Here is a 14,074-nt window from a genome sequence, read left to right on the forward strand (position 1 = left end):
GTGCTTTGTCAGGGTCGAACTTGGCTTGGTGGGTGGGTGGGTGACTTCTGTAGTCCCAAAGAAGGAGTGCTACATGCTTAGTTACCTCCTGGCCTTCTCAGTGTCTTGTGTGTCATCCCTCCCCCCAGAGCCAGTACTGGGACACTGGCCAAACCCTAAAACCCACAAAATCAAAGTCATATCTCTGTGACAATGAAATAAATTATCCATCATGTCCTTTTAAACTCTGGGACACACATACTGCCTTAGTTATTGGGTTTGATTTAGAAGAAGAATCAGTGACTTGTTTTCCCTGACATTATGCTAATGGGCAGAGAGCTAGGGCCTGAGATCTGCCTGACAGGTCTAGGATGTCAAACAAAGGGCTAGAGCCACCCCTAGATTGGGGCAGAGAGACAGAGAGACAAAGACACAGAGGAGAGACAAAGAGAGAGGGAGGATATATATATATATATATATATATATATATATATATATATACAGACTAGGAGAGGGAGAGGAGTGTGAATGTGTATCTTAGGAGGAATATTGAATTTTATCCTGAGATCTGGTTCTTTTAAAAATTATTTTAGTGTTGAAATAGCCTTTTTGCAAGCAATGATGGTGATTATATTAATAATGTGTTGTCTGGGCAAAATAAAAACGTGGCATCCATGTCTGTTCTCCCAGTTAGGTTTCTTTTACTTATCTATGAGTTCCCAGAAACAGAGACCTATAGGCAATGCAAGAAAAGAATTCACAGCCCTGGGTGAAAACAGTGGTGTGATGGTAAATGTCAGTGCCAGTTTCCATGGTGTGATTGTTCCCCCTGATTTTAAGCTCTGAAGGTGATGGTACTGAATTCCAAGGGGAGAAGAGAGGATGACAGTCAGATCATGTGTGTCATCTCTTGAGATTCCAGCACAATTCTAGGACAAGACCTGTGTCCAGTCCATCCCTTCCTGGATTGATGATTTGGAACAGGTCACTCCAACTTTCCTTGCCTCTTATTTATAATTTTATAATTTGTAGGTGACTCTGTTTTCTTCTTTGTGAAGGAGGAAGCAGAGAGAGACAGAGAGAGAGAGAGAGAGAGAGAGAGAGAGAGAGAGAGAGAGAGAGAGAGAGAGAAGGAGAGAGAGAGAGAGAGAGAGAGAGAGAGAGAGAGAGAGAGGGCGCACGCAAGCATGTGACATGCTGGCACTTACACATTGTATAATGTATCTTGTACATTGTAGTTGTCCTTGTATATAATAATCCAGGAAATATTGGCATTTTTCCCATAGACCAGTGAGCAGTTGAGGTCAGAGTCAGGCAGAGCCCTTTGAAAGATCAAATCCTTGGCTGTGCCCAATTGTCTGTCACCTACCTGTCTGGTAACATACAGGTCTATGTGGCAGTCCATCTCCATATTAGTCCCAAGGGTTCTACTAGCTCAGGATCACAAAGAGCCACCTGCCACATTGTCCACCCTCAGCCAGGGCCAGGACATCAGTGCCTGATGGACAGTGGCCAGGCTAAGAAGACTCTATTTGCTACTGTGTCTTGCCCCCCTTCAGGCTGGCAGCTAAAGCCTAATTGCCCTTCTTAGCCCAGCCTGCAGCTTGGCCTCCACCTGGACTCAGGGTGAGATTTTTTCCCCTGTGGTGGGGAGTGAAAGTAGGAGTCAGGCTGTGGCTCAGCTAGCAACAAGCCAAAGCTAATACCTCTTTCTTTTGATGTTGATTTTTTTTTTTTCCCCATCACAGTCCTGACATTCAGCTTGGCAAATTGCAATTAGTGATCTGCCCGCCTCCTTCTCTGAGTTCCCATGCCAACCGACCTGGGCACATACAATGACATGGGGCCCAGGGCCCCCTTCCCGCCCCCAGCCATAGGCCTGAGGAAGAATGTGGGGGTAGGGAGGCCGGGGTGACCCAGGGAACCAGAAGAGTGCCCCAGTCTCATGGGAGACACTAGAGGCCCAAGGAAGCGTGCTGAGGTCAGACTACACAACTCTCCTGGTATCACCTATCTTGCTGTGTTTTGTGGATTGCACTTGATCCATGAAGTAGCTACATCTTGTGGACCTCTCTAGAAGGGTGACACGCAGAAGAGCGATAAGCAGAAGGTGACTTTTCAGATGTATCAGGACAAGGGATCTTTGGTCACCAGTTGCAAGCATGTTTGGTAGTGTGGATGATATCTCTCTGGTGAGAGCTCATGTACTCTAGCACTGCGGGAAGAGGTCACGGCTTTGAACTCGGATGAGGCCGCTTTCCAGATAACCCTCCTTGTTCTCACCACCCAGCTAACTTGTCATCCACAGATTCCTGTTCTGCGCCCCTCATCCATTCTCATGTGTACTGGTGACACTCTTAAGAGATGGTCCTAAATTGTCCCAACATTCCAGAAAAGGAAGTAGAGACACAGTTGGGTCTAAAGGTCTCATCAATGTGAAGGAGATTTTGCCCAGGCTTGCAGCTTAGGTGAAAAACCTATGGGATCCACCAGGCCCCCAGAAAAAAACAGAGCTGTGTTCCCACCCATGGCTGGGCCCGTGCTAAACATCCAGCAAAGAGCATCTATCCATTAGAAGACTCTGATGTGGAAGCTGACTGCTACTCAGATAAGGCCCAGAGAGGTAGGGACATGCCCTGGCTTACCTGATGATGTGGTGGTGACAGCAGTCCCCTCCTCAGGCTCTCCCCTTCCTAACGCTCCATTTTATCCCTCCCCCCTCCTTGGTTTCCAGAAGTTCCCTTGTTCAGAGCAGCTGCTTCAAGGGCTGGCTCTTCACAGTGAAAAACAGTCTCCCTGCAGGCTTCTATTCAACTCCCTCTGTGCATTTACAATATACTCCTCTCTCCAGCCTGGCTGTCCATCAGTACACAAGGAGTGCCTAGGCCACCAGGCTGGACTTCAAAGGGGATTCCCAGGCACAGTCTGGTTCCTTACCTCTGTTTCTTCTCTGGTGAAAATTAGGTTCGAGTGAAGAGCTGCCATGGTCCCCACTGAGTGGTAGGGACTGGACTGTTGCAGCTCTAAGTGGATCCTCTTGACTTCTCTCTTTCTCTGTCTCTGCACAGGATGCAGCACTGGGCCCGGCGCTTAGAGCAGGAGATTGACGGCGTGATGAGGATTTTTGGAGGTGTTCAGCAGCTTCGTGAGGTAAGCCTGGCTTGCTTGCTTTTCCTCTAGATATCCCTTTCCAAGTAGGAATAGGGGAAGGATTCAGAAATAAGGAGTGAAAACGATTTGTTAGCCTTAAGAGAGCCTCAGTGTGGTAGGATACCCCTAAACCTGAATCAGTGACTTCTTGGGTGCTGGTCTTTCCTTTTTGAGGTAACAGAAAAGGGTAGCCTAATGGTTCTGATAACTCTTATCCCTAGAAGAATGCTGGGGCTTTTCACCTTTCCAGATGGGTGGGCTCTGTGTTTGAAGCAACACCTGGCTTGGGATCAGTGCCTGCAGCATGTGAAGAAATCCAAGGTATTCTCACTATGAGAGTGGTAGGATGGTCAGGCCAAACAAGGCCTGGACCAGGGCTGGAGCTCGGGGCACTTTATAGACCTCGAGGAGTGACAGCTCTGAGGAGTGACAGGTCTGTGTTTGGCAGTGCCGGCAGGATGAGAGATCAAGGTGCGGGGAGGGGTGATTGATTAGGCGCCAGCCGACCACATTCATCCTGGGAGATTATGTTAATGTTTGAAATAGTGATGTGAAGAGCAGATCATCCGTCACCCCCGAAGGCTGCAAAATGTGTTGCTGTCAGGCCACGGGTTTCTGAGCTGTCGCTCTTTAGGTGGAAATACAGAGGCTCAATGAGCTGAGCTCTTGGAGAGACGGAGGTGGGACTGCTGGGGATCTCTTTGTGGGGACATGGGTGGGACAAGGAGACCTTAGCAGAACTAAGTAGGGGATTGGTGGGGATTTCCTGCTCACGGCTGACCTGGAAATAGCAGAGAAGTCAAAGAGTTACATACCATTGGGGGTCCAGTTGAGAGTCTAGTGATACCTCACTGTGTTCTTATTAATACCTCTGGGTCAGGGACCATATAGGTTGACCTCAGTCCTTTCCTCATGCTCAGCTGCTAGTCAGAAAGCCATTCTTCGTTGCCGGTCTTGAATTGCAGTAGCCCCCATTTCACTCTTCCTGTGAACTCTCAGTGACTCAGCTGCACTTGGAAGCTGGCACAGCTTCCAGAGAAAGCACTGTATGAAAAGCTGTTCCGGAACACAAGTCAATTTAGGCTCAGGAATAGCACTCAGCACTTAACCGGGCTCTTAAATGGGCACTGCCAAGTGTAGCCATGCAGGTTAACGAAGGCATGGTAGTTCCCTGGAACACGCCTCCTTCGCTTTTCCAAGTTTCATATGGGGGTATTGGACATATCCGTTCGAAATCCTCCTTGTTTGGAATTCTCAGTTCCAGGACGTTGTTCATTTTGTATTCACGGACAGCTCAGGTCCGCGGCATGTTAGTCTGTGCACGCTTTGCACCTGAGATGTGGATCTCTCTAGATGAGTGAGCTTCCTGGAGGGTGAGGACCACGATGGCCCTGCACTAGACCTGAGCTCTCCGATCATCCCCGTTTGCCCATGGCAGGGCTAGGAAGTCTGCCTCAGGGAGGAAGTGGTGAGAATGACAGTGGATAGGCTGGTGCAGATCTGCGCTTCTTAGAAACCAAATTTAAATTTCCTTCATTGATCGTCTTTACTCTCAGAACACGCTTCCTTCCTTTCGGGTGGACACCAGTGGTTCTAGGCCCTTTTGTCAGTGTGCACATTTTCCCATACCTTCCTCTTCATCCAGCTATGACCAAACTGTTGCGTAGCTGCCTTGAGGCAGAGCTGGGGGCTGGACCCTGGGCTCCTGACTATTGTTTCAGGGCTCTGCCTGTGCCTAGGCTATGTTTCCCCCTCCTAGTAGGCTGAACAGGATAAGCCTGGGGCAGTGGAGAACCTGACTGGAGTAGGGCCATGCTGGGGTGTAGCAGGCAGGCAGAGAAGTGCTGACCGGGCATTCACTTCTCCCAGCAGCCCCTCTGCTGCCTGAGGCTGCCAGCTCTCCAGTGGCTGTGTCCTGCTCTAGTTTGGGGTTTTCCCCCCCCCCCTCACCTGCTTCCTCAGCTTCTTCCTGCTGACAGCTCTGGGACTGCTTCTTGGCACAGGGCATGCTGCCAAGGTGTGGGTATAGGGTAGGAAACAGGTAAAGGGTTCTAGAGGAAGAGGGAAATCCCGTGGGAACAAGGAGTCAGCCGATGTCTGGCTGACCCTCACACCATTGTTCCCTAGCAGTACACCTGAGAGGACCTGTGTGCCAGCCCATGTTGGTATTGATAGGTCGAGAGGATGCGTGGAGCAGAGCCCTGACTGGCTGCGACGCTGTCAGGAAGTAGGACAGCAGCTCTACCAAGCTGGTGACAGGCTTGACCCTCAATGGGGCTACCCTTCCTCAGGCCCCCCCTGAGCTGATCTGAGCGGCCCCCAAATCCCTGCCATGTGGGTAATCTGATGTCAAGTCCCCTCCTGCTATCATCCCTGCCTGCTCTCATCTTCCAGGCTACCCCACCCCCAAGTAGCCTGGGAGCCTCGAGGGCTGGCAGCTGCAAGAGACCAGAAACTGCAGACCGTGGCATTTGGGAGCGTTTTCCCTGCCTTGGCATTTTCCTCCTCCCGACCTTACCACAACCCCATGGGAGCATGGCTGGGGGCAGACCGTGGCCCATTTACAGGTTGGAAACTGTGGCATATCTTGGTAGGGTACAGGGCCTGTCTGTGAAGACTCCATGGCATATCCTCGCGTCCTGGTACTCTCTGGCCATTTCTGACCCTTCAGTTAGCCAGATGGCCCTGATTCATGCCCTCCTGGGTACCTCAGTTCAACCACCATCCCTGGTCCACTCTCACCCTAAACAGGTCACACAACTCTAGATCCTTCTAGAGCCCTGAAGATGGATCTAGTTCTCCTGAATCCCATCCCCACCCTCCCCCAACAGCACCATATTGTCCCCATCCTGGGGGTGAGCATATGTTTAGGCTCTGAGCTTATTTGCATAATGAGACTGATCAGGATGAATAATTCATCAGGTTGCTGGGGGTGCCGAGGGAGGATGTGGAGAAGGGAGGATCCTCGCCTCTCTGAAGCCTAGGTGAACCAGGTACTCACTCCCTTCTGGATGGGAGCAGGGGGAACAATTCTGGGGTCCTTGTGAGAAAACAAAGCAAGAGGTGAGGAATAATTGGTCGGTCCATCCGATGTGCCAACTTAGGTTAGCTTGACCTATCCTTGGAAGAGAAAAGACCCTCTTCTTAGGGTAGTGATGAGGGAGGACTGCCTGGCCAGACCCTGGGCAGGAACCTGGGGTGGCTATTGCCTAGCCGCCACAGGCTACCACAGAAATGGCCTATTGCCTTACCTATATCCCAGGCTGCCTCCCCTGTTGCTGTGACCTTAGCCAAGTTGTGGCCTGATCAGCTGCCTCCACCAGCCAGTCATCGGGAAGCCCAGGTAGGCCAGCCATGAGTGGAAGAAGGGTATCAAGGCCAAGGAACCATCTTAGGGAGTATCTTCCTGGACTGCTGAGCTGCATCCACACAGAGCAAGACCCCAGGACTTAGATACCTCAGGCCCCAAGTCTCCTGCTGTCCTCCCACACTGTGCTTCAGTTCTCCAATGGTGCTTCCGGCCTATGCTATCCGTGGGTCCCCACCTCTCCTGGGTACTCTACCAAGAATGGCATTTGTGAATGGGCCTGCCTTGTCGACCCCCTGGCCAATCCTGCAAGCCATCTGCTCAGCACTCGCAGAAATGGGTAAATAATATTTGCAGAGTGCCACAGCTGGAGCCGTCTCCCTGTGTGGATCAAGGTCTGGCCGTGTCTAGAGGACTCTTTCACAGGGATCGGGGATGCAAGACTAGACCCTTCTGTGGGTGCCTTTGAGAAAGGACTCTTCCTGCTCTCTCTCCTTTCCAGTACCCTCCAGCGGTACTGGTCTGTCCTCAATTTGAGGAAGATGTTCTCTGGACATTCCAGGTGAGGCTAGCAGTGCCTGAGAGTGGCCGGGGTGGTGGTGGTGGTGGTGATGGTGGAAGGAGGAACCCCAGAAACACAGATGGTCTGGTGCAGAAATGAGGTCAGGAAAGATGCCAGGGAATGAAGCTGCTCTGGGAGGTTGGGACACCCCCCCCCCCCCGACCTCACAGTTGTTCCTCCCATCAGAGTACAGTGGTTTGCATGAATCCCGTCCCTCCCCCCCTAGAGGCAGGCAGCCGATCCTCACCTACTAAGAGAGACTCTCATGGACTACCCTAGCTAATGGAGCAAGCCCACTTGAGTCCCTCCCAGCCCCTTCCCTAAGGAACCCACAACCTCCAAACCCTCACCCTAGTTCAGAACTTCTGTGTTGGCTCATGGTGCAGTCCCATCCTTCCCCTACCCAGACACTATCCGATGAGGCAATGAGGCCCCGTGGCACCCTCCTATCTTCTGACACAGATGATCGGGATGTGGGGTGCGTCAGAGTAGGGGGTGGCGGGGGGGGGGTTGGGTGTGAAATATGCCGCTGGGTAGGGATTGCTGTCGCTTGCCTCCGTAAAAACCCACATATATTATTCTTTAATGGAAAGTTAATTGTCTTATTATTCCCTCCATATGGTCTTCTTGCTCGGTACCCAGCGGGGATGCATGGGGCTGAGGGGGGGCTCCTGGGATAGTGTCTGAAACGTGATGAAGCCGCTGCTCCAGTATAATAGGGTAGAGAGAGGCCGACACATAGGATCTTGGCCAGGTCTTGACTAGACCTCTTCTTTCTCCTCACCACCATCTCTCTAGACTATTCCTCAGCTCTTTCCTTTCCTGGCCCTGGGGTGCTGCAAGGACACCCCACCCTCCACTGTAAGGCATGAAATGCTGTCCCAAGAGCTGCATGGAGAGACTGGGGTTGGATAGGAAGTGATGGTTGACTTTCCTTCCTCTCACCAATCACCCCCAAAATACACGCTCTCCATTGAGGCTTACAAAAAATCTCCAATTTATTTTTGAAGACTTTTTTTTTTCTTCTAAAGCTGTTTATCCATGATGGTGAGCTGGACTTAGGTCCACTCACCCTTCCACACTAGAGAAGGCTGTGGTGAGAACAGGCTGCCTTAGTTTAGGGTCCCTGGCTTATGTTGCCCCCTCCCCAGTCTTGGGTGCCAGCCACCTGGAGACTTCCCTACCCCAGCAGCTCCTCCAAGACCACTGAGGCCCGACCCATACCAGAGTCCTTCTCAGACCCTCTACCCACAGCGCCCCCTCCCCACCCCCATCCAGGGAGTGTAAGGTATTATGTCAGGATAGCCTCACAGCAGGTAGAGAGGGAGCTTGGAAGGGGAGGGGGAGCTGGGCAGAAGTGAGCAGTTATCTCTTGCTCTGGGCTCTCAGTGGGGGAAAGCTGGGGCAGGGTGGCTTCAGAGATTCTGGATAATCTCAGCAGGTAGTGGCTGCCCAGTCCATGGGTTAGGAGGGGGACAATTCAGGGCATCTCTGAATTGGATCGGCTGGTGATGCAGACACAGGGAAAAGGGCCTCCAAGCTTTCATCAGTTCGTGCAGAGAAGTCACTGCAAGGGCATGTTCAAGGTCAGTCTTCAGGGGATGGAAAGCAGCGTGGAGGAGAAGAGAAGTGTTTGATGCATGCTGTGATTTTTGAAGGCGTGATCTGTCTGTGGCCCTCCACTGATCGTATACTGGACCACTACTGGATGGTAGGTGTTGAGTGATGGCTGGTAGTGGATAGTAGGGGTTGGTCCCAGTTTTAGAAAGTTCTGATACCCAGCTTTCCCCCCACTGAGAGCACAGAGCAAGAGATAACTGCTCACTTCTGCCCAGCTCCCCCTCCCCTTCCAAGTTCAGCTTAGGATTTTAGGGAATTTTACTAGGAAAGGCACAAAGGCCACAAGCTGAATCAGGTCTTGTAAAGAGAAGTGGCTTCTCTGGACCAGAGAGCAGATGTCAGAAGCTGATAACCCAGGATGGTCCTGAGTTGGTTTCTCCAGTCAGCTGACAAGTCAGTAGCTTATCTCTAAAGGACAAGACAGCTTGGCTGGTGTAGACTAGTGGGTAGTACAAAGTTACCGAGCTCTGGGCTGTTGCCAGGTATTGGTCTTAGGGAGAGGGAGGTTGGGTAGGTTAGAAAGTGGCATGACCAAGGCCAGGGCTGAGATCCAGGGATCTCTGTGGGATTCTCTGACTAGAGATCCTGTGTCTTCAGTGTGAGACAGCACTTGTGGCTGTGAGAAGAACCTGTCCCCCACACAAGCAGCAGCACTGCCCTCGAAGAATTCTGTTCTGGAAGCCTTGGCCTTGCCCCAGGAGTGAGAATCCCTTTTTATAATCCTTCCGACTTGGGGAATTTAGGAGCTTTGTCTATCCAGCTTTCCTAAAGCAAGGATTCTCACCCAACTCTCCTATTTTGGGCTCTCCTTTTGGGTCCCCGAAGAAGCTGGTCTTGTATAGGATAGGAAAGCTTTAGGTAGTGCTCATAGCTTTAGGTAGGTGCTAGGGTCTGCTCCCCTCCCCTAGCTTGCGCATCCATCTCTGAAGATTGATAGGGCTGCTGTGTCCAAAGCCCAGGGCCAGGGCGGGAAGTGGGGGATGAAGGGTCCAGTGGGTTCCCATGCCAAAGGGGATAAGTGACCTGATCTGCACTGCTCCCTCCTCCATCGCTGGATCCGTGGCAGGCACGGGGACACTTGACTCAGATTCATGGAGCCCCAAGCCCTTGGCAGAGGCAGAGAAGTAATTGGTTTTGACAAACCACAGCTGGCCCCAGGGGCCGAAAGGGCAGCATTTACCACAACCAGGCAGGAAATGGAGGCTCCCTCCCACCTTCTCTGAGTCCAGCTGCCCTCTCTCTGTGAGCAGAGATTTCATGTTTGGAGAATGTTACAGAGCCACAAACTCCCTGTTTGCTATGCCTCTTTCCCAGGCCTGAGATCTGAAGGGGAACTGGCCTGTTTGATGTAGAGGGCCATGAGTTTTCATGAACCAAAGAGCCAGTGACTGACTCTCAAGGCTTGGATGCCTGACTTCTGTGTCCGTATCAAGAGGAGAGGCTGTGGAGTGGAAGTGGAGAAGCAGGCTGCAAACATATGCGTGGTTAATGGATACACTGCACGTGGGTGCCCACGTGGCCGACGTGGACTAGGTGCTTAGGTAGTAGATGTGCAGTGGATGCATAAACAAAAACAAGTATCTACGGACTGAGAGGGAACAACAGGGGCTCTGACACTACCCCATAAGGCCTTGGGCACCATGTGGCACCATCTGGGGAAACCGAGACCCGTGTGTCAGGGTTGAGCTTTGGGGCCAGATCCCTGGAGAAGTATGTCTGTGTGTTCATGGTCTGGCTACAGCCCTTGATTGTTATTTGAGAAGAAATAGAGGATTCTGGGTTTGAAGAGGAGCCTGAGGGAAGAGCTGGCTGCAGAGATGTGCTGGCTACATAGACATCAGACTGATACTAGGGATGCTAGAATGACTTTAAGTCTTTGCCCAAGTGGGTGGCTAAGCCTTCCCTAGGCTTTCTAGCTGCCCTGTTTCCCCTTGCCCTCACTAGACTTCATTCTCCAAGTCTTCTTGCTGCTCCTCTCCCTCCCCAACTTTAAACCTAGACCATCACAGCTCTCTTCCTCCAGGAAGCCCCTGCCATCTACACTGGGTCCAGTGGAGTCTATGGCTCCCTGCAGCTGTCAGCATTTGCCTTCTACAGGTGTACACAGGCTGCCAGAAATCTCATAATCCTATCATATGGGGAGATCAAGGCTAGAGGACAGGATTATGCTCAGGCCTTCCAAGAGTCTACCTGAACTCTGCCAAGCAGACCTGGTTCAGACCTGCAGATGGTTAACCCTGGGAATCCTTGGTCCCATGAGTCATTGGGAGACACAACGTCTGGTGTGCTGGAGCTTGGGTGAGGTGGCAGTTGGGCCGGATCATTGTGTATGAAAGAGAGAACGAGATGCAAATGATGCAGATAAGGCACATGAGCATGCATGTATTTGCATGTAGACCAGAGCATGGGAACGTGTGTGTGTGTGTGTGTATGGGGGTGGGGAGGGTAAATGGGTGACTGGATACTTAGTAGGGAGTAGCCATTTTTGTAAATGTGGCTACGTGTGAGATTGTGACCAGGTGAGCGTGTGTATGCATGGATGGATGTGTGGTTCTAGCATCGCCTGTGGAGCAGTGTACAGGCGTGTAGGGGGTAGGATGAGGCTGAAGGAGGCAGGTGTGGAGAGCTGTATGTCACCCAAGCAGGCAAGAACTACTTAACAGATTCATTAGCACAGCTGAGAAGTTCTGTGTGAAGAGCACACATTCACACGGTTTTCCCCTCCACGTTGCTTCCTGCTCAGCTGCCCTGCCATGGCGGTGGAGGGCAGAATGCTATCCGTTGTGTGTTTGTACCCTGAGACTCAGATGGGATAAAAATGACCCCGCCGTAGGAATCACAGGCCCCGTGGGTAGTTCTCATTGCCCCCAGTCTGATGTTCACAAAGGCTGAGTAGTGAGGCCGCAGAGTGAGGACCCTGTCCTCGTGCCCAGAGAAGGAGAAATGGCCAGTAAGGGGGCATTGGACAGGAGCCTAATTTCCAGGTTTGGGGCCTACAGTCTGTGGGTGTGGTCAGGCTTTTAAAAAGAACGTTTATATAAAAAGCAATTACTGTGCCAGTAATTTTTATGCATTCTCCCCCCTCCCATCGCTGCCTTTTGTGTTTTGAACATGACCGCTTCCCCGGGCAGCTGCAGCCTAGCTCCATGGCTGCTCGGCCTCCCAGATGAAGCTTCCAGCCTGCTGAGTGGCCTTCCTCCCCCAGGAAGGATTAGAATGCCAGGGTCCCAGGCTCAGCAGGGGTACGGACTCCAGGTGTTTCAAACTTGGATACCTTGGAAATTTCCTTCTTCGTGCTGCAGTTCTGTCCTGAGCTTGCTCCAGACCCAGTCCCAGTCCCAGCCAGGTCTGGCACATCCTTTCTAGGCCCTTCTTGGCAGCTGCTGAGCACTTAAAGGACCTGCTTCTCAGCAGCCTCGCAGCCCAGCTCTGCAAGGGAGGAGGCAATGGTGCGGGAGCAGGTATTTTCCCTCCCAAGAAGCCAGTGGAGGAGCTGCTAACGGGCACCCCGCTTCCCCAGCCATTATTGCTCTCACACTCGATGCATTATGTAAATTGTCTCCATTGCTAAGTAGTGAAAGAGTCGCTCAGGGGGAACTAGGTTTGGAGCCTTCTGGGGGTGGGTGGGTGGGAGCAAAGCAGGAAACTGGGCCCTGAAAGATCATCGCTCTGCATCAAGGCAGTCTCCTCCCTCAGACAAGGACCCCTGGAACTTGTACACTGTTTATGCCTCAGACCACTGATTTGTGGGGACATTGTCCACAATCCTCACATCCCCACAGACCCCTCTCCTATCCCCAGAGTTCCTAATAAGCTGGGTACACACCCTCATGAGGCTGGAGCATTCTCCTTCCACGGAGCCTCCTTAGTACCCTTGACTGAGCTAGAAAAGGTCACGTCCAGCCAAGGAACCACCTCTCCCAGATCTAGAAGAGCCCCCATCACCTGGGATGCAGTCCCAAAGCCTACAAGACCAGCACATTCAGGATTCTTGGAAAGATTGTGGAGGGCATAAAAGTCTTTGGGCCTGGCAAAGGCCTGGACTCTCTCAAGAGTCCCCAGCTGGCTCACCATCTTTCCCTTTGGCACACATGATTGTCTGGGAGAGCTGAGCCCACCCAGTGGATAATGGTCCAGCACCTCAGTATCTGAAGAGCTTGGCTTCTTCCAGACTGTACTGGACTCCTCTTTGGAGCTTGCACTTGGCATAAGGCCCAGAGCAGGCCTTATACTCTCCCTCTCTAAGACTGAAGGGTCATCCCCCATTCTGTCCCTTGGGCAGGAGGTCACTGTATGTGTGTGTGTGTGTGTGTTCTGGAAATTACATTACAGAGTTTGGGGTTCCAGGAAGGAATTGGCAAGAACAATTACTGCAGACTTGGGGTATTCCTCAAGTGGCTGAGAATTTGCCTACCAAGTGCAAGGACCTAAGTTCAAACTCCACTACTGACAAAACAAATGAGCAACCCCCAAACCAAACAAACCAAAACAAAAACAACTCCCCAAAACAACCCTAAACCAAACAAAAACATTTGCAGAAAGAAAAAACACCAATAGTGAACATTATTCTGAACAAAATATAATATGCACCCATCTGAAATACAATAGTAAAACCTTTTGGTCCAATTAATACACACTAAAAAAAAAAAAGTGACAGGAAAGTAAAACAAGCTCTAATCAGGGAAGCAGTGGGAGGGATGAGGACAGGCAAAGAGGGTGAATGAAGATGAATGTAGTTGAAGTAGTTTATTTGCTTGTTTTAAAAGAGCACAATGAAACCAGTTGACATTGTTTTAAGCAAGGGGGAGTGTGATGGGAGAAAAGCTTTGGGGTGGGGGAGTTGATCAGGATACATTGTATGCTTGTGAGCCAATATCACAATGAATTACCCTCCTTGTACCACTCATGTGTTGTAATTAGAATCAAACAAAACATTTGCTGCCTACTCAGCCTTCTATCCTGGATAGTCACCCTCCTTCCTGATCCATTTCCAGTCAGGGCTGTCTCCAATCCCGGCAAGATTCACCACCTAACTCTGCTTGTTGGTGCCCTGGAAATGTTGCTACCACTTAGATTGTGCAAGATGTAGTGTTCTGTCCCACCTGGCTCTGTCTCCCTGACCCTGAGATGGGTGACTGTATCTCTCAGACCACTCTTGTAGCTATTATCCCTTAACTTGCTCTCTGATTACCTCCAACTCTAGGAAAAAGGTGGGGGAAAGCACCTCGCATCCGAGGTCAGTGGTTTTGGTGTATGGAGCCAGGTCTGTGGCCAGAGGATCAGAAAATTGAAACATCAAACCGTCTTTCCTTGCAGATGGAGCAAACCAATATCCGACTTGAATATGCTACCTTTTTCGTGGCCCCTGTCCTGAGGCCAATTGTTTGGAGTCAAACTAGTCAGTTCAATATCCTAACATCTATGTCTACGGCATTCGTCCGTCCTTCCTTCATTCT

At 51.2% G+C, this 14,074-nt stretch overlaps 1 protein-coding gene across 2 annotated transcripts in view; it reads left to right on the forward strand.

The window, feature by feature from the left end:
- Positions 1-14,074, forward strand: part of Cacna2d2 (calcium voltage-gated channel auxiliary subunit alpha2delta 2) — a 114,948-nt gene that overhangs the window by 21,949 nt on the left and 78,925 nt on the right. For both annotated transcript variants that reach the window (XM_090323458.1, XM_090323459.1), the window contains exon 2: positions 3,048-3,129. In XM_090323458.1, coding sequence (XP_090179584.1) covers positions 3,048-3,129 — 82 coding nt within the window. The remainder of the gene's footprint in view (positions 1-3,047; positions 3,130-14,074) is intronic.

This window comes from Megascapheus bottae, chromosome 32, assembly GCF_031878675.1.
Source record: "Megascapheus bottae isolate mThoBot1 chromosome 32, mThoBot2.hap1, whole genome shotgun sequence".
Classification (NCBI taxonomy): Eukaryota; Metazoa; Chordata; class Mammalia; order Rodentia; family Geomyidae; genus Megascapheus; species Megascapheus bottae.